Source organism: Calonectris borealis, chromosome 6 (genome assembly GCF_964195595.1).
Source record: "Calonectris borealis chromosome 6, bCalBor7.hap1.2, whole genome shotgun sequence".
In the NCBI taxonomy this organism is placed as follows: domain Eukaryota; kingdom Metazoa; phylum Chordata; class Aves; order Procellariiformes; family Procellariidae; genus Calonectris; species Calonectris borealis.
In genome coordinates this window covers 11,251,389-11,275,028 of record NC_134317.1, presented here as the reverse complement: position 1 = coordinate 11,275,028, position 23,640 = coordinate 11,251,389, and the positions used below count along the sequence as shown (strand labels likewise).

Below are 23,640 nucleotides of genomic sequence, written 5' to 3'. Positions count from 1 at the left end.
CAGATCCATTTAAAAATCTATAAACTACAGCAACTGAAAAAAGCTTTTCCATTTCGATTTTGCTGTAAGATAGCACGGTGCTGTTGTAGAGACATACAACAGCACATCATCTTTTTGTAATGATAGTCTCATCCAAACAACTGCGTGAAACCAACTAGTATAAAAAGAATGTAATTATGATTTTCTAGCTTAGTTAGGAAAACATGTTCTTTATCACGATCCCTGCTGTTTTTTTACTTTAGTATTTTGCACTTCAAATCAATTTTGACAGTTATAATGATACAGACTGTAGCTGTATTTCAAATACATTAAGCCATCCTGAAGTCAAGTGATGAGAGTTGCTCAGATTAAGAAAAACGCAGATTAAGACACAGCAAGAGCTAGGAAAGAAAGATGGAGAGATTTAATAGCTGGAGACCGGCAATTTTGTGTCTCATTTACTTAGGCAGCACTTCTTGGGCCCATTTTGAGAGTGTCATGAATTCCATTTAGGTTTTTTGCACTTCAATTTCCAGTTGTTTTAGATCAAAATGCAATGGAATACCGCAACACCACCTTGCACTACCGTCCGAATTGGTTCCCTCCACTTGACAGCTAGCTACAGAAAGCAGCAAAAATTATTGAAAAAGCAAGGTAGAAAGTTTCATTTACTGCAACTGCACTCACTCTTCCTCCGACACAGCTAACCAAAAAGTGTGAGAAGAATTGTCATTAAATCATTTTCACATAATACGACTGAAACATTTACAGATATTCCTCAAAATAATTCCCCACAGAAATGGGATGTTCACATTACCTTACCCTTGTTAGCTGGCAGGGCTCTGCAATGGACTGCTCTTCTCTGACAGATGCTGGCTTGTTTATCTCTGTGGGGAAATTCTGAGCCGCTCCATTTTTGAAGTGGTTTGCCAGAGATATCTTCGGTTCCAACCAACTGATCGTCGTTCCTGAAGCAAAAGAAAGTTTGCGCTGAAACTTGCTCATCCTCTGGAAGGTCAGTAAATAGCAGTTTTCACAAAAGAGCTATTTTTTAAGGAATAAGCTGAAAGCAGCCAATTCCTCCTGCAGCCAATCTCTTCAGCAGCCACTAAACAAAGGTGGTGCAATGAGACACCACCTTCAGTGATCATTAGCACAAACACTGCGATTGGCGAGCTGTAATACATGCAACTTGGACTGGAGAAACTAGTTGGTGTCATGAAAGGTGTAATCAGACACTACAGGAAGAACCCAGTATCACGGGAATGTTAAGTAACCCTGACAATTTTCTTTAACTGGTACCAAAAAAAAGCAGCCCACCACTTATCAGTTTCTCAAACCCAGCTCAGTTCTAGACTAAAAAGAGCTGAAGAAGAAAAAGTTTTGTTGCCAGTGTTTTCTCTGGAGAGGGTACTTGTCTTTTCTCCGCTGCAAAGAAGGCAAGCACACACTGCTGAATAAATAATAGTTGCTCAAAAGAAAAAAACGCTGCAGGGCTTGGAAAGCTATTACCCACTCAATGATTCCAGCATCTCTAGTTACTCCCAGCCAATTTATCAGAACAGATCGGGTTCCTCGTTAATAATACAAATGTTCCATTCTTTTTCAAAGGCTAATAAATGTACAGGTGACTCCGATCAGTTTTTACTGAAGAATACACAAACTGACAAACCATCTTGGCTGGGCTGCAAACAGAAATTATTAGGAAGTCTGAATTTCTACCACCACATTTCCCTGTGCTTAGGAACCTACGCTGAGGCGGCTCTTGTCTCTTCCTATATGATACACAGTCCTTTATTTCCAGACATCTGTTACCTGGAACTAGGTCACATCCTCAACCACAACAGGCAGAGTAAGATTAATTCAGATAAACAGCAGTATTTCCACCGGGAAAATACTGGGGCAGGAAAAAAGCCCAGCTTTATTAATGGGACCAGACAACTTTTTCCCCAGCGAGACAGTTTATTTTCATCAAGTCTATTACTCGTTAATCCATTACATAGTGAGAAATGAGAATCCCTCAGCAGTTTAAGTTTAAGCTATTTAAACAGAAGTTTCAAAGAAGTCAAAAAATAAGATGTCAGAATGTCACTGTCACACTTACCTTTTTGAAAAGGTTTTACTCATCTTTAAACCTCTTCATGAACAGTACCTGCTTTCTGAGCTGTAACTTTCAACACAATAATCTCTAATTGCATGTTCTAGACTGCATTTAATCCACACTCACTGCCTCTATATTAGCTTGAATTTAACAAGTAGCCTCACTTTTATATTCCCTATCAGCTACTTCTAAAATAACCTTATTTATTATTAAGTCCTGTTTAATTTTCGCTGTTAAATTCTAGGACTTTTTTTTAAAGTGATTTGAGCTACCAGTTGTGTTTTAATCTGTGAGTGGACACGATACCACACTAATACTTCTCTTCAACTGGAAGATCATATTCACATATGCTCTTGACTATTTCAGGTAGCTTTTTTTTTTTTTTTTAACCAGTTGTCAGCACTTCTCTGCTACAAACACAGACCTCTCCGAGTCTATAGTCTCCACTTTCAACATTTTTCTTCAAGAGTTGCAAATTGTTGTTACAATTCACCTTTATGCTAATGAAGTACTTTTTTTTTAAAAAATTCAGTAATTATTTCACCACATTCAACTTTTCCTAAATTTGAGTCAATAGCTGCAACTTTCCTGTTCATCTTTAAGTCTGTGGTCTATAGTATACCTTGATGCAGTTGGGGCAGCATTTTCAACTCTTCCATTTTTTTTTCTTTGAATAATTTATACCAAACTGGCACTCTTACATAATTTCTAATCCTTGTTTTTTAAGCCTGACAAGCACTTGCCCAACACACGCTTAGCAGTCAAGTACCACTCCACCAGACCTGAAAATACTTTTTTCCACTTTGTGTTTCAATTTATGTTCTGTTAGACAAGTCTCCTCTTCAGCATCACTTCTTGCTGCATCTCGCTCGTATCTAGTTGAAGTATGCTACCTGCCTTTATGATCCTAGGAAGATTAAACAGTGCTTGTATATATTTTATTAGATAGAACCGCGTTCAAGATTTTTTCCCTGAATCATTTTATATTTTCCCACACATAAATATAAAAGTGTCTCCTGCAGCATTTGAATTAAGCCACAACCCTTTCCCCTTCTATATCAACTTCTGAAGCCTACCAAAAAGACTCCACCAGTTGAACCAGAATGGTAAGTATCCCTCCTGAGTGTGGGGGGCAAATCTAAGCTAAACAGACTTAAAAAAAAAAAAAAAATTTCTTCGCAATCCTTGAAAGGAACAAACGTATTACAGTGTCTCTAGAAAGGCCACGCCTGTGGGAGAGTGGAAGACTACAGAAAGGCGCACGCATTCTTTTAATGGTCTGGTTTTAACTCTGGCCCCAGTAACACATCATCCAATCTGCTGCTCCTCCCCTCTCCATCTTTCTCTCTACGATATCATCAGAAATCTTCAAGATCTGGACATCTTCAAGCAATTTTTTTAGATTTGGCCATTCACAGGCAGGTACCGACTGAATAGCAGTCAGATGAATTGAGCTTTTCCCTGCATAGTTTAAAAATTTAAAAAATAAGAAAAACACTCAAAAACACTCATCAGAAAAACCCCTTATCTTCTTCACAAGTTATTACAGCGGTGCTCATTGAGCCCTACTTATTTCCCCAGATACAGTAATGGGTCAAAAAAACCACCTTAGTAGCACACACGCGAAAATGCCAAAACAAAAAGACTTCTGATGTGCACCTCCCACGGTTATGCAACAATAGTTAAAAAAATTCACAGGGAATAGGGAGAGTTCTTTCAGTGTGAGTAACTTTGGAGTTCAAACAAAGATTTGAAGAGGTGCCATCCAGTTTTTCATTTTTAAAATGAAGTTTTGAACTGAAATACAACAAAAAAAGTTAATTCATCCTATTCACATATTCTCTTTTAATGCCTGTGTTGATTTGAAAAATCACAAACTATTTTTATATAGTTTTAATACTTTTATACAACACTTTTTTTCATCTTAGAAGCTAAACTAATCACAGCTCTGAAATAATATGCACTGGCAAAGCAAGTACCACAAGTATGATAGGAATATCGGAAAGATAAGGTAAGAGACAACTTACGAGTGTACTTTGTAACATACTTAGCGTATTTACCATATCTGTTGTATAAGAGAAGCATTTGAGAATCCTCAAAAGCTTTTTGCTCACAAAAAGCCACAAAATAATACATGAAAAAAAAAATCACAACAAGATGCAAAAGAATTTACAAACAGGAAAGCATACACTCAGTTCCATACGCTGCACACAAATTAGGTGGAACAATTCTGGTAAGCACCTACTTGCAATCAGTTGTGCAGACATAGCAAAGTATTTGTCTGCTGCCTGTGAATGCATGTTACTCCACACCCATTAGCAGCGGGGTTTGTAGGGTTTTTTTTTGTTTGTTGGGGGGGTTGGTTGTTTATGAAAAGATTTTTTTTTTTTTTACCTTTAACCAATTTGCATTTTCTTACAAGTCTGTTCTGGCCTCGGAATGGAATGCAACACTTATCTTAGTCCATGTTTTAGACTAGGATGTTAACTCAAAATAAGAATACTGATATATAAACAGTATTAATAATAACCTGTGCAAATGTAAAGCTTTGTATTTTAATGCTTAACTAGAAATGAAAGCTACTGTCGCGAATGAGTGGTTTAGAGGCCGCTCAAAGAATCACCATCGAAGGTATTAGCAGAAAGTGATTTTAATAGAAGTTTATGAAAGCACGACTTAACAAAGTTCGATGGCAAGGTTCACTCTATCCCTTACTACACAGATGAAGCATACAAAGGAAAAGAGCATGGGAAGCTGAAAAGTCCTTGGCTAGTGTAAACACTACTTAGCAACAACTAAAACATCAGTGTGTTATCAACATTATTCTCATATTAAATCCTAAACACAGCACTGTACCAGCTACTAGCAAGAAAATTAACTCTATCCCAGCCGAAACAAGGGTATCGTGTTAGAATTGAGTTGAAATGGTTTATACAGACACCGAGGATGAAAAGGTTAAGGGAGACCCTCCCGCTGAGTCACGAGGTTCAGAGAAGACCCGGCGGGTTCCAATCTTAGTCTCAGACTTGGACAACTGTTTATGTCTGATACAAAAAGGGTAAGGAGACCCTCCCATTGAGTCACAGAGTTCAGAGTAGTCCTGGCTGGATCTACCCCTAGTCCCAGACTTGGTCAACAGCACACGTCTAAGGGATTATATGTGTTTAGCAGCGGTCTAAGGTTCATTCACAATCTTAAGATAGATCATAAGATTTTAGCAGACTATTTGCTAGCAGGTACTTCCATCAATTCACACACACACACGAATGCGAAGACAGATAAACACACAAAGATATACCTGTTAAAAATCTCCCTCGAGTTCAGTGAAATACTCACATAAATTTCTCAATGGGCGAAGGGTTGAGCCTCGAGGAGTGTTGCAGCCCAGGTCCCGTGCCAGCCGGCGACGGTCCTCCGAATATCGCAAACTCGAGAGTTTGCAAACTCTGAGGAGCGTTCCACTCAGAGGGAGGTGCTGGGCGCAGCCCGCTGCGGTCCAGGAGAGCTCAAAGGGCCTCACTTGGGACCGCTGTTTATAGGGTCGCAAGACGATTGACTTTAGTCATCCGTCAGAACTCCCAAGGTTTCAGTAACAATAGTATTGTTCCACTTGAGCTACGACTCAGATAAGGGTATCAGGGGATGACAATTATCCCCGCTCTCGTCCTCCACTTGGGCCAGGCAGCAGAAGTTTCTGGTACAATCGGTACATTCCCCAGCCTCAGCTACGCAAGAGTTCCTGATACGGTAAAGGGTCGCTTCACCGCCTGACTCATTACACCAAGGCCAAGGTTTAACGGGAGTTTCTGAGATCATGGAGGGGCCCAGGAAGGAGGCAGGGGAGAGGCACCACCACAGCTACACACATGTAAATGCTTATAGTAGGTATTTAGCATGTAAAAAAAAAAGAAAAGCATGACATTTGACAGAGCTGTACTGGACACCACATATCCTAGAATCTGCAATCCCATAAAAATCCCCTTCCACTATTACCATTCCTGAGCAGCCAGTTACATCCCAAAGGCAGCCTTCTTGTGGGGCCTTATGTACTTCATTTTGTTGTGAGATGCTCCCAACAATTAAATGTTACATTTATACAGTTGCTGCCAGAGACTTCTTGATAGAACAGAGAAAACAATAAAAAAACCAAGCAAACAAACAAACAAAAAAACCCACGCCAATATGCACGGGAGTTCTACCCAACACCAGCAAGTCAGACTCTAGAAAAACTCACAGAAAACCAGGCAGCCAGCGGTTTTCTCTACCCATACGAAACCGGATTTACTGCAACAGCTATTTTTGCAAGAAGGAAAGGATTTGTATTTGTTATAGGGTTCTGCTCTTTGTGAGCATCTATACCCACCTGGTGGTAAGGATCCCTTTTGTTGAGAAGCATGTTGTAACTGGAGAATATGGAAACAGTCATTTAAGCAGTTCATGGTTGCCATGGAAGTTGCTTTCAGCATTAATAGATCTTGATCCAAGGATGTAAGGTGACCGGAGACAGGAAGGCATTCTATGCTCCTGATCAAGTCTCTCTGCTGGCCCTCAGCCTGAGACATCATCTGTCAAACAAAACAGTCATTTATCAGGTAATGGAAGTGTGTTGTGTGGTACATGTTTAGCTGTGCACACAGAGGATCCCAAATGATTTTATGATAATAAAACTAAAAGGTAATAGATTACGTACAGTTAACGGTACTTTTTTTTCTTGATGCAGCTATAAAGAGTCATTGAATGCATGATGAAATTCCCATGACAATACACAGCACCTTATTAATAAGCAAAAGAATATCAAAGTGACTTCAAAAAAAAAAGCAAAGAGGAATTTGACCATTATACTTGCAGCAGTAAATACCAAACACTTTCATGCTTGGTTGATAGGGTCAGGGGGGAAAAACACCCCACACACTCTGTGTGAGGAGTAATTAAGCTCTGTGCTCTGCACAGCCTGGGAAAGGATCTATGAGATACCATCCGTGGGTATCAAGATCTTTTCACTCCCTACAAAAAGGGATCCAGCACTTCAAAGGAAACTACCTGTATCACTCGGTTTGGCTCAAACCATACGGGATTCTCATTGATTGTCTGCACTGCCACCACACTTAGGATCACTATCTCACTGTTTACTTTGCGGAAGGGAAATTAAAAGCAGCAGGATTTTCCCCTTCATTATGTGTTCAAATTACAGCTTTCCTGGTGTCGTCGTCCTCCCAAGCTCCTTTCCTCCTTCCTTCTGACACAGAGCACCCCTACATCACAGAGCCTGCAACAGCACATTTGCCCGCAAGAGGTATAGCGGCAAAGCACACCAGCCATCAAGCACCACACTGTGGTCTTCCAAAAACCCACATACTGTCCTCCTTGTACTCACAGAAGCAAAATATTGTCTGATTTTGAATCATAGGGATGAAGGCACACTTCTATACACATTAGTCACTTTTCTGGGGAGGTACAACAAAAGGTATTAATATGCCTGGATAGCGCTACTCTGCGATCATTACGTGTTCTGGCAGTTAAGTTAAATGTAAGAAGATTGCTTTACCAGAGCAGCAGCAGAATTTCTTTAAAGAATCTGAGATGCATTCATGCATTTAACTGCTATGGCACTGCTTAGCTTTTTAGTTCACCAATCCTAGCAGGATCTTACAGATTTTTTTTTTTTTTTAAGTACCTTTGCCTGCAATCCCTTCCAGAAACTGCTTTTAAGGTTTTATGCAATAAATATTTAGGCCGTATGTATTCATCCAAGTTCACGGTATGTGGCATTTGGAACATTTTAGGGCTTGGCTACATAGCATGCTATGGTGTGCATTTACAGAGCGTTGGCTCTTTGGAAGTGGAGTTGACTGTGCACAGTCAGCCTTAGCACGTCCCAAGAGCAACAGGGCAGAAAGCTAGTAAAATACTTAGTTATATAGCCTTGCCTATGCAAACACATCAGTTGCTATCAGAACGTGTGTCTTTTTTTTTTTTCAGTCATGAATGTGGTATAAGTCTTTGTGTGCAAGTCTCCTTCCAATACTTTGAAAAACTCTGCTAGATTTAAAAAAAAAAAAAAAAGACAGAGATAATGAGTTGACAAATCACTACAACCCTTCTGGTGACCTTCACTCTTAGTAATTTGCTATGTGGTGACACCCAAGCACCTCGTTCCAGGATCAGGCCAGACCACAGGACAAGCCATGTTATACCGAGTATTGAAGTTCAAACAGGCACATCTCCCCTTTTAAAGAACATACTCCAAACAGTCCTAAGTTTTTCCTGCTTACATATGCAGATTTGTTACAAAAAAAAAAAAAAAAGAAAGAAAGAAATAGTGCTAGGGGAGGAAAAAGCACTGTAATTAAAAACTCAAAAGCTATCAGAAGTACACAGGCTATAGCTCTCACTTTGCAAACACACATGCACCTGCATTTAGTGCAAGTCAGCATAAAGATCCTCTTCGATCTCTTGTTTTGCAAGGTATCCAAGTCAGCAGCGTGACATGTGTTCGAACAAGAACAAGGGGAAGTAGAAGGATAGGGACTGACAGAAGAACCAGCTACAGTGCAATTCATGGGAAAATTAAAAAAAAAGATCACTATGCAGCAGACCCTCTGAAAGAGAAGCTGTTCTTCCCACAGCTTCTCAAACTGAATTTACAAGTATTGAAGCTGTATTATTATGCTCAAGTGTAACAGGCATGCACCTGCCCTTTAGGTATTTTAACTATACCTTAAAAAAAAAAAAAAGTAGGCATTGTATCTAACAAGCATTTTAGCTTCAAAAAGGTAAGCAAACTAACAACATTCAGAAAAACTACCATTACTGAGGATTCTTCACCTGAACAGGTCAAAAATTTTTAAGTTGATAAATAATCATGCTGTGTCACCAAACTCAACAATCAAAAGAGAACAGGAATAGTTTTCTATGCTCTTTGCAATGCTAAGAAAAACCATTCCACTTTATTTCCCACCCAGTGAGAATCCCAATTACAGGATGCAACCCACTGCTTCAGTGCTCCAGCTCACAAACTCTCCTCTTTCCTCCCTCAAATTTTGAATGCCATATTGCCATTTGAAAAGTCAAAAAGTTAAAAAACCATTTCTGAAACAATGCCTCACAAACAGGATAGCTTCTCAAACACCAAAATACAACAACAGATGAAAGAAAGAAAAACTGCTAAGAGAGCTATAGGCATGAATTCTGTAAATATTAATGCCATATTCTGCTATTTTCATGCAATAGGTAGGGAAGTGCAAATACTATTTAAGTTTACCATGTGCTGTAATTGTTGTACCACACTAGTAAGAAGTTTATCACAAGTAAGAGGTAACTTGATGAATCAAACTGAAAGGCAACTACCTGTATAATTTTAAAATTTATTTGGAAGAAAAACTTCTCTTTCAGAGGATAAAGCAGATGAACCAGCTCATAAAAAACAGAAGCCACAGGATGCCAGCTGAAGTTTTCCTGGGTACCTGACAGGACTTCACATGTCTTTGCATTAGCACTATAGGAGACTTTACCGTTATTAGAGGATATAAACAGGATGGCAGCAGTTACCCTTTTGCAAGACATTTGCAAGAATATTCACACATTCTAAGGTCTAAAGAGGCAGTCACCTTGTCTAGCTTACTGAATAATTATGCCACAGCACTTGATTTAAATCAAGGAACAATGACAATAGCAGCATGCCCTACCAGGGGAAGTATTTTCAATACCCATTTACAGCTTCCCACCGATGAACTTACCACAATGCTCAGCCACGTATTTTAAGGTTAATGCTCACAATACAGAGCACTCTTCTGTCCCAGTTTGTCTAAGTTCAATTTCTAACTATTTACACTTCCTAGATCCTTATTTACTAAGTTAAAAAGCCCTCCATTAGAAACTTCGTTTTGCCAAGAAATGTACCGCACTACACCAATTACACTGCTAACATTCAAATATCCATTAATATCAATACTACTACTAAGTAACACAGGTTTGTAATTCAGCAATGAATTCTGTTTTAGTATTAGCTTTAGATTTGCATGACCTACCCTGTAAATATTCACAAGTTAAATCAACCAGTAGTCAGTCCATTCTGACAGTCAAGATGGAAAGGTAATTATTTCTGTTTTTTTCCAAAATACACTACACCTGGATGTGTAGTGTAAAAAGCATACTTCTGAATTGCTCATTTTATTTTGCTCTCTTTTCAATCACATCCATCCCTAGACAATTTGTCCACGTGAATTAGCATACCTGGAAGTGGTATTAGTATTCTTAAACACCAATCATGACCAATTTCTCCTCAGTCATAGGAGATACAAGTACAGCTTAGTGAATTCTTCTATAGCTTGACACCGGAAGAAAATAGTGTATGATATAACTGTACCATAGTATGGGATGTTATACTTCCTTAAGAATATTCCCTTGTCACCTGTAGTGCTAGGACTTGCAAGGATGAGAACATGCAAAATTCTACCTTGAGCATCAGGATATTATTGTGGAGTATAAAAGTCATAAAATATACACCACATACTTCTACAATTAGCCAAGGCAAGTTACTTATCCTCACCCAGCTATGCAATAATAGCTTAGGACATGGTATTGACAATATATCCAACTAAGAATAGCAGGTTTCTCCACAATCCTACAAATAATAGGACAGCTCTTTCAAAGATTAGAAGATAATCTAAGGCATACAAACCTCTCTAACATCTACGAGGTGATCTGGCTGCATAATAGGAACTCTTTTTCCAGTTGGCAATCTGTGATGTCCAACACTGAAAAAAGAAACTGCATTTTGACTGGGTCTTCTTTGCACACCAGGAGAGTTGGCACTTCCTTGGGATGCAAGAGAGAAGCTGCGAGATTTCAGAGGAGGGTTGTTCTAGTGAATAAATAAGCACAGAGAAACATTTACAATTAATTCCTAATAACCAGCAAATATTCTAATTTGAAAGATACAGCAGAACAGTTTAATCCTTGATTTTTTTATAGAGCAAGGACAGATGACAAAACCCTAATAACATATTAGTAGCAACTGCTAAATAAATATTTTGCACTATCTGCTGACAGTTGACCTGTTTTATAGTCTAATTATGAACACTCTGTGAAATAAGATTGATCAATACGTATCACTTCTCTGACTTGAAAATTAGTCCTTCATCTGCAACAGTACTAGAAACTGACTCCTAACAGATCCTGCAAGGATAGAGCTCACATTTAAGAGAATGGGATTTCATTTAAAACTATTCATTGAAATTATCTCTTACAACAAAGCCAGCGACAAAATATTGATCTGATCTTAAAAGCAAGGTTTTATTCAGGTATCAGAATAGGTGTTATGGCAATCAGGAGATTCTGTAAAATACATTATATTCACAACCACCACACGGTCAGCAAATGGAAGCAACAACGCTCAGATATAGTGTTGAGGACTTGCTTCTCAAAGACGGGAATTCATCCTAAATGTATTTGTGGGCTGCTGAGTCATTTTAAAAAAAGGTTAAAATAAAAGGAAAGCTCCCAAAATGGAAGGGCTTCAATAACACTGAAGACCTGTTTCCTTATCCATTAAAAAAAAAATGCAAAACCACTGGAAAATACTGGGCTAATACTCTGATCTTTCAGCTCTGCCTCTTGTTCAAACACCAGCTCACCAGTACCTGCTCAGGGAGGACCATTCAGCTCTGCAGAAGCAAACTGACTTCACTTCGTGTCATTCCTAAAGCATATTTCTATTACAAGTCAGCTATTACTCAGAAAAATGTTTCTTGACGTAAATGTCAAGCCCAACCACAGGCCCTTTTGTAGTATTCGTCTTAGATAACAGGCTAGTTTTATTTGGAACGACTTCTACCACCAGCCTAAATTATTTTTGCCCACAGAAATATGAGTTATACGATACCTTTCCAATAGCTTCCGTGTGATGCTGTGTGCATATCTGTAGCCTGCTAACCCAGTGTTGCCGTTCTTTAGCATCAGTAGCTAATAAAAGCAAACCAAAATTATTATGTATACGAAGATATTTTTAAGTATCGGCAAAAGGCCGATTTTTAATTCTTTAAAACAGACAGAAGACTTTAATGGTACAAAGTATTTTTCATCTAAAACTTGCTCAGCTGACAAATAATTAGCAACATTAAATAAAGTTCAACATAAATGGCATGTACTTTTTTTTTTTTTAAATTTTGTAACACAGAAATGACTTCAACAAACAATAACTCTCCTCACACACTTTTTAATCTAACAACATGGCACATTTTCCTGGAATTAGAGTAAGATATCCTGAATTAATAACAGCAAGTCTTCAAGGGAAGAAATACTATAAGATATTAGCCCAGATTTCCATAGCCTGCAAAATCAGAGAATGGGCTTATATGACCATCACAAGAAGGCTAACATATTGAACATCAGGAATAATGTAGTTCTGTGCAAGCATCAACACAGTGCTGTTACCTACAATGATTTAGAAAACTCTAAATCAGTACAGTTTAAGGACACTGTACATGAAGGTTAAACCCCATTTTACACATCTTAAATTCATGGTCTTCTGAAAGTCATCAAACCCAAAGAGTATGGAACCATCCATAAAGAAGGACGGTTCCTAACTGAAGAGCAAGATGAAAGTTTCACATATAACTCTCATTGCAGCAGTCTGCCAAACAAGTTCTCTCGCTTTGGCCACACAGCCAAGCCCAGCAGAGCAGCCACAGGTGAGGGCCAGGAGTGTCCTCTAATGGAAGAATCCCCTGCCCAAGAATCCACATCCTACCTCTTAGCTTATACTGCTCCCCGCTGGCAGCATTGACTGTAAAGGTGTGAGAGTCTTCATCACTGGGTGAAATTACAGCTCCAGCTAGCTGCAGGGTACCCCTGGGCTTTAGATGTCTCGACTGCTCATTCACAAAGTACTCCAGCAGGCCAGCATCATTGTTTAAAACAAAAAACCTGCAATGATAACAAAGCAAATACACTAAATAAAACCAGCTCATTCTTTTCCTTTTTTTTTTGGGAGGGAGGGGGCTAAGGGTGGGGGTGAGGGGGGTGGTGGTACTGGGAGAAGTCAAGACTTTGGTTACAAGTTGGCACAGATGGGGTTGGGACTTAAAGACTTGAGTCAGTACAGTCCCAAACATGAATTATGTCCCCAACAAAACTGCACAAAAATTAAGTTCTTACTAATTTTTTCTCAGAGACCAGGGATTGCACAACAGAACAGCATGCCCACAGAAGAGTGCTATGGCAAGATTTTGGGAATCAAAAGAATATCCTGAATCTCTAAGGCTTAATATATCCTTAAACTACATAAATTAAGGGTAAAACAGCCCCTCAACAAAACAGCTGAGATACAAAACTGAAACTGAAGCAATTCCAGATTTAAAAAAGATTAAAGTGGACACTATGCTCCAACTATTCAATTGAGTTTAACAATAAGTGTATTGACACAAGTCACTGCATGCCAGTGGTGGCACAGGTATTTGGCCAGTGTGGTATGCTAAGGACTTGCCTCTCCAGTATTAATTTGGTTGTACTGTGCTGCTCTAGGAACAACATCAAGCAGGAAGCCTGACCAGAAAGTTTCACCTGTCAAAGAAAAGCAAGTTATACCAGGGGAGATGGACCTTCTGAGGAACTTAAGGGAAAAGCTTGCTTGAGTTTGAATTTTCAGTAAAGAAGTCTTTTTTTTTTTTTTTAAAAAACGATGGCATCATTTGGCATAAAGCTGAAGACTCAGTAGAAAAAACAAAGACAATATTTTTAATGGAAAAGGAGAAAAAAAATTAATGCTGTACCTGCTTTTTACACATGCAAGCATAGTTATAAGCCACCAAATGCGTTAACTGCTTCACACTTCCTATGCATTTTTTTCTTATTCATGCCTTAATACAAGTATTATTCATCTACACCTTAGCTTAATCTATACTGAGAAAAGCGTAAGACTCTTCCATAAAGTTCGGCTAACAGAAAACGGGAAATCCAAGTAGTATTAAGAAAACCTGAAACATGTTCATTTAGATGCTGCAGAGACCAACATTACTAAAAAGCTCCATAAAAGACTTACCGATATTGCCAACCAGTGACGAGATTGGTATATTTCATCAAGTAGCCACAAATATTTTCCATGTGATCACTATTAAAAAAAAAAACCAACAACAAGAAGGGAGAAAAGCAATCAGACAATACCAAACAAATTTTAGATCTTCCCAGCTTTTGATCATCATTGTCTATTCCCAGAAAATGAATTTTCATCTTCATTTTCAGAATGGCACTACCATGTTAATAAAACTACTAACACTTAACAGATTTTCCAGCCTCGTTTTTAAAATAATTTCATAAGACAGTTTAACCAGACTTACTAAACTCGAGATAATTTCAAAGCATAATTAGTTTCACCAATACTTGAGTTTTATTCAGCAGGCACTTCTGGACACATTTGTACTAGTTTCAGGTGATTAAAGACTTAGTATCCATGCTGCTTCTGTTTCCTGCTCCCTCTTCTAAGCAAGCTTTGTATTTTTGGACTCCTGAACAAAATTAGCTTTCACTAGCTTATTAACAGAAACTTGATCATGGTGACTAACTAAAAACAGTCCCTAGGTACTCCTACACCAGTGTGGTTTTATTTATCTTTAATGTCCAGAACCCTTCCCGACTACACAAACAATCATGCTCTTGAGCAGATGTTCTACAGAACACAACATGCGGGTGCAGGTCACATCAAGATATTCCGAAATGTAAAACAAGAGCCGAAACATCTCCTCCTCTGGCCTGGCAGGAAAATCAGGTAGTTTCTCTTTTGAAGCCTCAACTTGCAACATCCACCAAAAACGAAAACCCATCGAGAGCATTCGGCACAGAGGCTTAGTATCACTACAGGCAAAATACATTGCCACTTCTGAAAATCAATTGTCCTAAATAAGGCTTACAACTCTTATGGCTACAAACTAATCATCTTAAAACCACAGTTTAAAGACCTATTTTATACTGAACATTCCCATAATTCTAGAAATGCCACCTCAATGCTTCTTACAGTAGGGCACAATCTTACATTGAAGAACACACTCTTGTTGGACAATTCAGGTCCAGCATGAGAAAATTTCCTATTATTCCAATGAAGAATTGAAACAATGACCCAAATATGAGATACTGACTACTTGCTTTTTAAAAGAAGCTTATAGTTAAGCCATCTTATTTAGATTTTAAATTAAAATTTCTGTAGCTAGTAGTATGTTGAAGGTTAAATGAAAATTATTCAGAGTCCATTGGAGCAGCAGCCTGTCTTGGTTGTTAAGAGGTCGAAGCACCCCCATATCAGCAAAAATGGAAAGGGGAGGAAAAATAGGACTACCAGAGCTAAGGGATCACTTTCATGAGTGGATTTTGGTTGCAAACATAGTCAGACCAAGTATTGGGGTAAATTTCAAATCATAGCTGAAGCTGCTGTCTACACTTCATTTATAAAGTGTCAGTATCATCAGATTAGTTAGATACCCGACAATTCAATAAATATAACATAAATAAGTTTCATCCTAAAGGAAGCTATTTAGGATGCCACTAATGAAGATAACCTCAGAGTAAATCACTGCCATATGAATCAATGCTGCCATTCAGTAATACTATTCAAAGAGATGCAAGAATGTACATTTCTGAAGAAAAACCAAGTTGCTGGTTTTTAATGTTACATTTAAAAACAAAAATACGTGTTCTAGCTATTACTGCAGCAATCAGTACTGCCGTAATATCCTGCAATGGAGAGCGGCCAGCAGGACTATCTAGGAATTTAATTTCTAATAGCTCATTAAGTGGTACTACAGATAAAAATAAAACCAAGGAAAGCAGAGATTATTCGGGCTATCATATATTTTAAACATACAAAAATGCTAAAGGAGACATAACCAAACTCATCCTCTGCAGACACCTCTCATTTGTTATTATTGGCATACAAGGGAAGTACAGTTTAGACTTGCTCGCTGTCTTAATTCAGCTGAAAATTATGAGATTGCATAGTAATAAAAATGTATGAGCTTGGGTTTTAATTGCCTGAAAATTGTCCCTAGTCACAGCTAATTGTTTTTCAGTTTTAGTGAATGCAAGCTTCACCCTTGCTTTTCAGTTAGACATCGTACAGAGCCCTGCACACTCGGGCTAGAGCTGCTGTACTCTCCCATTAACTAACGTGCCTAAATCACAGGTATGTTTAAGAGAACCCAAGAAAAATCAGAAAAGTAACTTCAGACTGCAATGGATACAGCAGGACTATATGTATGGCCTTGGAAGTCCATTCACCTGACAAGGGTAAATTAAATGGTCTTTGATTAAATCATTTGACAACTTTTTTTGAGTGTGACAGATGAGATAGCTGATTTTGTCAGTCTTTAGAAAAAATAAAAAGTTACCATAGAAGGGAATGCAGCCCTTTCGGTTCCACATCAAATGAGCACTTGACTACGTTTTGCCTTCATCCACTTGGATTTTCCCTTTGACTAGACCCAAACTTCTCCAAATGCCTCCTCTTCAATAATTCCTATCTCTAGCCTCAGCAGTCCCAAGAGTTGATGGTTTAACTTTGGTTACCCAGAGAAGGGCAACGAAGCTGGTGAAGGGCCTGGAGCACAAGTCTTATGAGGAGCGGCTGAGGGAACTGGGACTGCTTAGCCTGGAGAGGAGAAGACTGAGGGGAGACCTTATCGCTCTCTACAACTACCTGGAAGGAGGTTGTAGCGAGGTGGGTGTTGGTCTCTTCTGCCAAGTAACCAGCGATAGGACAAGAGGAAACAGCCTCAAGTTGCGCCAAGGGAGGTTTAGATTGGACATTAGGAGAAATTTCTTTACTGAAAGAGTGGTCAGGCCTTGGAACAGGCTGCCCAGGGAAGTGGTGGAGTCACCATCCCTGGAAGTATTTAAAAGACGTGTAGATGAGGCGCTTAGGGACATGCTGTAGTGGGCATGGTGGTGTTGGGTTGACGGTTGGACTCAATGATCTTAGAGGTCTTTTCCAACCTTAATGATTCTATGATTCTATGAACTGAAAAACTTTGAAAACAGCGCCCCAGAGAAGTCTGAGAAAGCAACTGAGGACAAGCAAGCCAGTCACCTCCAGCATGGTGGACACTGTCAATCTGGAAGAAGCATGTTGCAGCAAATGAACGTGAGCGCAAGTGCATGATGTTAAACACACTGACCAACTGTGTTTCAGAATCCCCAACTTTGCACGCAGGGGGTCCCCAAACCCCATATCTCACACAAAAGAGCTATAACTCAATCTACAAGGTAAAGCTCAGAAGTACATTTAGCAGGTATCTCCCATTCACAAGCAAAAAGACCTCATCCACCTGCACAAGATCATAGAAATGTACTAAGCACCGATGGCCAAACCTCAGCGTAGAAGAGCCCAACAAGCAGTGGTGGTGGCTGGTGCGGATCCCAAGACACACGGCAGTCAGCCGTGGGGGCATTCCTTACGGACTAATCTCTGCAGCAGGGGAGGAATATAACATGCCGACTGAGCTGTGGCTTGCTTTTTAGGAGACTGGAGAATGTTAGAAGAGCCAAAGTCCAAAGAGACGGAGCATGAACAGAGGTCCTGCTAAATGAGCCACCTCTTGGACAATATTGATTAAGTTATTTTCCTTCGTAATTGTGTTCATGCACCTGCAATAGAACTGCACAAACCCAAAAGACTATATTTAGTTTTCACCTGTAAAAGGCTGGGCAAACTTTTAGCACCCGTGAAAGTAGCGGATTAGCCTGCCTGAAGGGTATGGAAAACTTCGTTGATATTTAAAACATTTCCCTTGACAGTATAAGGGCCTAGAGGCAAACAAATAAGCAAATAAAAGAGTAAAAGCACAGACCTTACAGGCACTAATCACACCTCCCAGCACAAATTCCCACACCGTGTGAGCCAGGGAATTTTCAACATTTGAACTAAGGTTTATTTTTAAATAAGTAACAATTTATACACTAAAAAAAGAGATTTAAATCCAGTCTGCAAATTGCAATTCACAAAAGGTAGATCCTATAACTGTACACAAACCCGTGTACACAAACACTTTCCTATGAATACAGAAAAACATTCTTAGTATTATTTATGAACAACAAGGCCATGGAATTATAACTAGCATTTCTTCAGTGATTTTAAGATTAGCACCTCCACAGCAAGAGTTAAACTAAAATATTTGTTGTTGCTAGAGCAGTGTTGTAAGGCAGTTAACACTGTAAAAAAAACCACAAAACCCCACTAATATTTCACTAGTATGGAATTAACAGCAAAGCTCTTCAGAGCACTACAGAAAGCTTTTAAGATGGTAGACTTTGAGAACAAGAGGTTGAGGTTCAGGCACTGCCCCTGCTCACAGATAACCACAGTTCATAAAATATGAGTAAGATCTTCCTTAAAGCCCTTAGCATTGTTTCTAATGAAATAACAGTAAAACCTGTTTCAAAGTCACCTGTGTACTTCAGAAGCCTCCATAATTCCCCATATTGTTTTTGCCTTCCAGAAAACAGATTTCAGAAGTGAATTTGACACAAAACACTGAGCAACTTATCTCAACATTGACAGCAAGGCCTGGCTGCACTGGGATCCTTCCCAACTTTAAGAATACCTCTGCATTCACGCTGCTGCCTACGTGCATGTACATGTACCTATGGGTACGTGTATCTTTTCACAGCCAAGATGCTGTTGTTGCTATTCAAAATGCTCATGGCAGTCTCAGATTGTCAAAGGAACAGCAATAGCTCAGCAACGATGAGTCAATAACCCCTAAAGTCCGTATTTCTGTAGAAATTCACATGTCCTTCCATCAAAGAATGACAAAAAAATGTTTAAGTGTTGCAAAAAATGTGTCACAGCCTTAAAGATGTAAAAAAATTTCATTTTAACTTTTGCTTGACTACTTTAAGTGAGGATACTGTGCAAGTCACACTCCAGGAAAAAATTATGCAGGAACTTGTGGTACAACATCCAGCCCAGCACATTTACCACCCCCCAAAACCTGTTTTTTTTCCAAAGGCTGAACACCACCGAACTTAGCTGCCCATTTATCACACTTTTTTAGTTTATAAATATTGTGAGATGGACTGAAACTGTGCCCGTAAGCAAATGACTGAAGTTACGAAAAATTACAAATTAGTTCATATTCTTTCCAGAAAACTATCCCTCCACAACTTCAAAGATGTTTACCACAAGCCAGATTTCTACATATCTTAGTGCTACTAAAATACAATAGGATAAAACATTCACAAAGGATTGTTAGTTTATTTATCATTTTCTAGTTTTATTTGTCCTTTTCTAGTATGCCTCTTAAATTGCAGCAGCTGTCAGTGCCTTGCGGGCTGGTCTCCTGTCCTGGGGGAGGAATAAGATAGTGATAGTCAGGCCAAATTCCCTCTGTATCCTGTTTACGTGCAGCACCCGAGTCTTGAACGCAGATGCTGAGGAACAGCAGTCCCAGAATGACGTCTTTCAGGAGCTTCAGCCAAGACACCCAGGTTCACACCTGACAAGCGCTGGGCCAACATTTTCTCCAAGAAGAAACACCGATGCGCAAGGCATTTTCATACACCTCAAGGTGCAGCTCTCCCCAAAAGCCCCACACAAACAAATCACCACTAGCAGTGGCACAAAAGTACACCCACGTGAGAAGTAATTACAGAAAACTTCCAAGACTGCCCTTCTGATGATTTTAATTTTGCTGGGACCCAGGCAGCACTGCGTGGGATACTTTGAGCAGCCAGGTCTCTGAAGACCCAACAGCTGTTTGAAGAGCAAACGCAGCAGCCAAAGGCTTCCCCACGGACTTGCGTAAGACCTGGCTTCAAGCGGTAGCTGAGTATGCGTGGATTTGCTTCCAGCAGGAAGGACGACAAGGAGCCCAGAGCCCATGCAGATGTCGGGGAGGGCTCCTGAACGGGGAATCCAGCTTCCATAGCTGCCACCACCGCCATTATGACAGTGCTTTCAGGCCCTGGCCAAGGGAAGAAGCTCCTTTCTACTGAGCTCACAGCAAGATGCAAAAACCTGGTGCAAGAAGCTATCTTCACATTAAAAGCTAACAAAGCATAAAGAAAAGGAAAGAAAGAAATCGGGATTTTAACAGTGCAAACCAATGAGTGGGTTTGGCTATGTAGTTTGAAAAAAGCAGTAACCATTTTCACTGAACTTGTTCATCCCTATCTGCCCACGGGCTCGCTGTCTGTAATAGCTTGCGTTTTCCCCACTGACCACTGCAAAGTGCTTATCTACAATGCACTGATTACCTTTTTTGTTACATGGAGGGGAAGGATGGGGGAGAAAAGAAAGAAAAAAGAAAACCTGTCAGCAATGGAGACTTTGGGCACATCTTCTGCAACTGCAAAGATCACTTGCTCCCAAGAAACCACCACCACATAGAGCACGCTCCAGTCCCATGGCTTGTTGGTCCAAGTGTGGGTTCCCCAGTACACCCAGCAAGGTAAGGCAGAAGCCTCCACGTTGCTTACAGAGTATCTACATCAACAAATTAGCTCTGCTCTTCCAAATGGCTTTTGGAAGAAGTTAAAAACTAACCTTGCTGTGCAATTCACCAGCAGTGCCCTACAGTCAACTATAAAGTGGCAGCAGAGCTCCTGCTCTTCAGCTCATGTGTTTGACTATTCAATTATAAATTTAGAAACCAACAACAAGTACAACGAAAAAAGGTCCAACAATATGACAAGAACATTGACAGTAGACCCTGGGGATGCTTCAGAATACCTACCACTTGGCCCCAAGCATGTTAGCAACACACACATCCTCATTAGATATAAAAACTTCTCTTAACATGTACTCCTGTAAACCCTTGAGAGTGCAGGCATGCACTGGAAGAGAAGTGCAGGCTTGCCACGAAGGAAGGGTGCGGCAGAGCCGAAATGAGCTGTCAGCTGTCCATGAGCCCGCCATGACGCAGCCCAGCCTTCCTATCCAGGGGTGAGGGGCTCTCCCACTGCCCAGCCTCCCCAGCCCCCTGCTATCAACACGGCAGTGCGTTTGCACCTGAAGTTTCTATCGAGACTAGTTCTCAAGGGGAATGATAAATCAAGTTTACAGGTTTTTTTAAAACCAACCTAATTAAACTTGCATCCAATTCTCCTCTTTTGTGCATTACTGCCACAGGTCAGTTATACACAAATGAAACTGTATTGTAACGCTTTTGCAGGGTAGCAACAGAAAAAAAGGAAAGAGATAATACTTAATTAATAAGTAGCAAAACACTGCTCTCACTGGACCACTGTAAAGCTGATTATTTAACTACTTTATCATGTAGAGAGCTCTTTAGCTCTCAAAATACGTCTGCCTGGAAGAAAACTGCAGCAAGTTGCAGCTAAGCAATTTCTCTCGCACCTACGTGAACACGTCAGGTCAGGAAGAACTCCACTCACACACAATTTACTTGTGGATTTGCATCAGCATAACACAACTGAAGCTGGACCCAAGAATCAGTAGCCAAAGCTGCAGATTTTTCTGCAATGATAACTACTACTCAAGCTATCCCTGGAAAAATAACTGTAGATTTAGCCAACAACATTTTAGACCTGGAGCACACAAAAACCAGGCACCTCAAAAGGTCTGAACTCTCCACTTGATACCCCTGGAGAACGATTTTTGCCTGCAGCGTTCCTACCATTTATGTTACCAGTTTACGTTAGCACACCATAATGCACAGTTTCACATATTATTGTTACCAAAACCCAAAACTTGCCCTTGAAGTCTCATTTCAGAAAGCTCAAGCAGTCAAATCAAAGCTTCTCTGCTCAGCAAACAGTATTGGCATAACACAAGCAAGGCAAACACACCGATGGATGAGCATCTTCACAATTTTGGACCATCTGCTACCTACACCACCTCAGAAAGCAGCGGACCCTGGTAAGCGCTATTCACAGAAACTGGTGGAGCAAACCTCTGCATCGCTTAGTTACCCTAAGCACAGTCCAACATGGTTTAGCTTACTACACATTCCATCCCAAGGCATTTTTCCTTCTAGTCTAATAGCTCTTATCCCATCAGAAATATAAAGATATGCCCTTCCAGTTTTAAGATGTATTTGTGATTATGACTTTAAAAAGATTATATTGACAGTTACACATTGCCACCCTGGACTTTGCAGCAATAAAACACTGGCTATTAAATACACTGATCAGCTACTCCAGATAAGCCTCTTGCCTTTTAAATTATTTTTAACCATTTTTAAGACATTTCAGGTTAAATACAGAGGATAACAATTATTGCCACCTTCCAAGCAAGCAAAACCACACTTAATTTACCATGTTATCTAAATATTCAGAAAGACCATAAGCCTGGAGTACAACACAGGCGAAAAACTGCGTGGACCACCAGACTCAAGCAGCGATGGCCAACAGTTTGAAGTCTAACTAGCAAACAGTTACAAGTGGTGCACTTCAGGGGTCAATATCGCTAAATGCCTCTCAGCTGGCTGATGGACCAGCACGCACTCTCTGCAACCTCTCAGGTGAGACCGAACCTAGGGGAGCAGTCAGGATGCAGTAGGGTGGGCTGCCTTTCCGGCAGATCCCAACAGTCCAGAGGAACAGGCTGAACAAGACCACCTGAACTTCGACAAAAGCAATGCAAAGCCTTGCGCCTGGGATGGACTAACCCATGGATCAGTGCAAGCTAGGTATGTCGTGCCAGACAAGAAAAGGCTGAGACACCTGGGTCTGTTCAGTCTTCTTCAGAAGCAGGGAAGGCTTAATGGGGATCTCACTGCTGTCTCCCCTACATATGGAGGAGATGGAGACAGACTCTTTGGAGATGCACAGCAGAAGGGCAAGCAGCAATGGTCTCAAGTTGTAGCAAAAAAATCCCTTGTTTGACACAAGGAAAAATTCTTCACAATGAGGAGGGGTAAGCCCTGGGCCAGGAGCCCAGAGAGGCTGTGGCATCTCCACCCTTGGAGACACCCATAACTCAACCAGCAGCCCTGAATGACCTCTTCTAACTTTGAAGCTGGCCCTGCTTTAAGCAGGAGGCTGGACTAGAGATTTCCCAGAGGTCCTTCCCAACCCAAATTATTCTATAATTCTTGGATATAGAGAAATTAAACAAAAATATTCCTACATTAAAATCAAGGCATAAGGTACTCAGAAGGTTTTAAACTCTAATTAAGAAAGCACGTCTTAACTTAACCACCTATGATTATGACAATACATAAAAAGAGCAGGACTACTTTCTTGTTCAGTGCTTTAAGTGGACAGTGACTCCCAGACAAGGAATTATTCAAAACTGCTCCTTTTCATTGTGCAATGAGCACCAGGTATTATTCATCTGGCACTCTTGCTAATAAAGAGTTTTCTTATTGTTTTCTTCTCTCGTGCTTGTCATCGACACTTATGAAGGAGTCATGTACCAAACAATAAAAGAATGAGGACATTATCATCCCATTTTACATATAGAGAACTGAGGCACAATGAATTTTCAGCCTCTCTAACTTTGAGATAGTTGTGGCCCAATTTTTATTTTATTTTATTCATACATTCAAATCACAGCTTCTGCTGATTTCAGCTGCAGCTGTGACCCTGCGAAAGTTTTGCAAAATCAGAGC

The 23,640-nt window shown here is 40.0% G+C and overlaps 2 protein-coding genes across 4 annotated transcripts in view; one reads left to right on the top strand and one right to left on the bottom strand.

Annotated features, from left to right (window-relative positions):
- The window catches only part of PARP9 (poly(ADP-ribose) polymerase family member 9), a 542,373-nt gene that overhangs the window by 397,383 nt on the left and 121,350 nt on the right, over window positions 1-23,640 (top strand). The gene's annotated exons all lie outside the window — the stretch shown is intronic.
- Window positions 1-23,640, bottom strand: part of OSBPL11 (oxysterol binding protein like 11) — a 44,933-nt gene that overhangs the window by 13,766 nt on the left and 7,527 nt on the right. For 2 of the 3 annotated variants that reach the window (XM_075152827.1, XM_075152828.1), the window contains exons 2-7: window positions 14,121-14,189; window positions 12,831-13,006; window positions 11,964-12,043; window positions 10,761-10,943; window positions 6,444-6,645; window positions 802-947 (exon numbers count right to left, since the gene is read on the bottom strand). In XM_075152827.1, the coding sequence (XP_075008928.1) occupies window positions 802-947; window positions 6,444-6,645; window positions 10,761-10,943; window positions 11,964-12,043; window positions 12,831-13,006; window positions 14,121-14,189 (856 nt within the window). The remainder of the gene's footprint in view (window positions 1-801; window positions 948-6,443; window positions 6,646-10,760; window positions 10,944-11,963; window positions 12,044-12,830; window positions 13,007-14,120; window positions 14,190-23,640) is intronic. The other variant, XM_075152829.1, reaches the window with a different exon arrangement.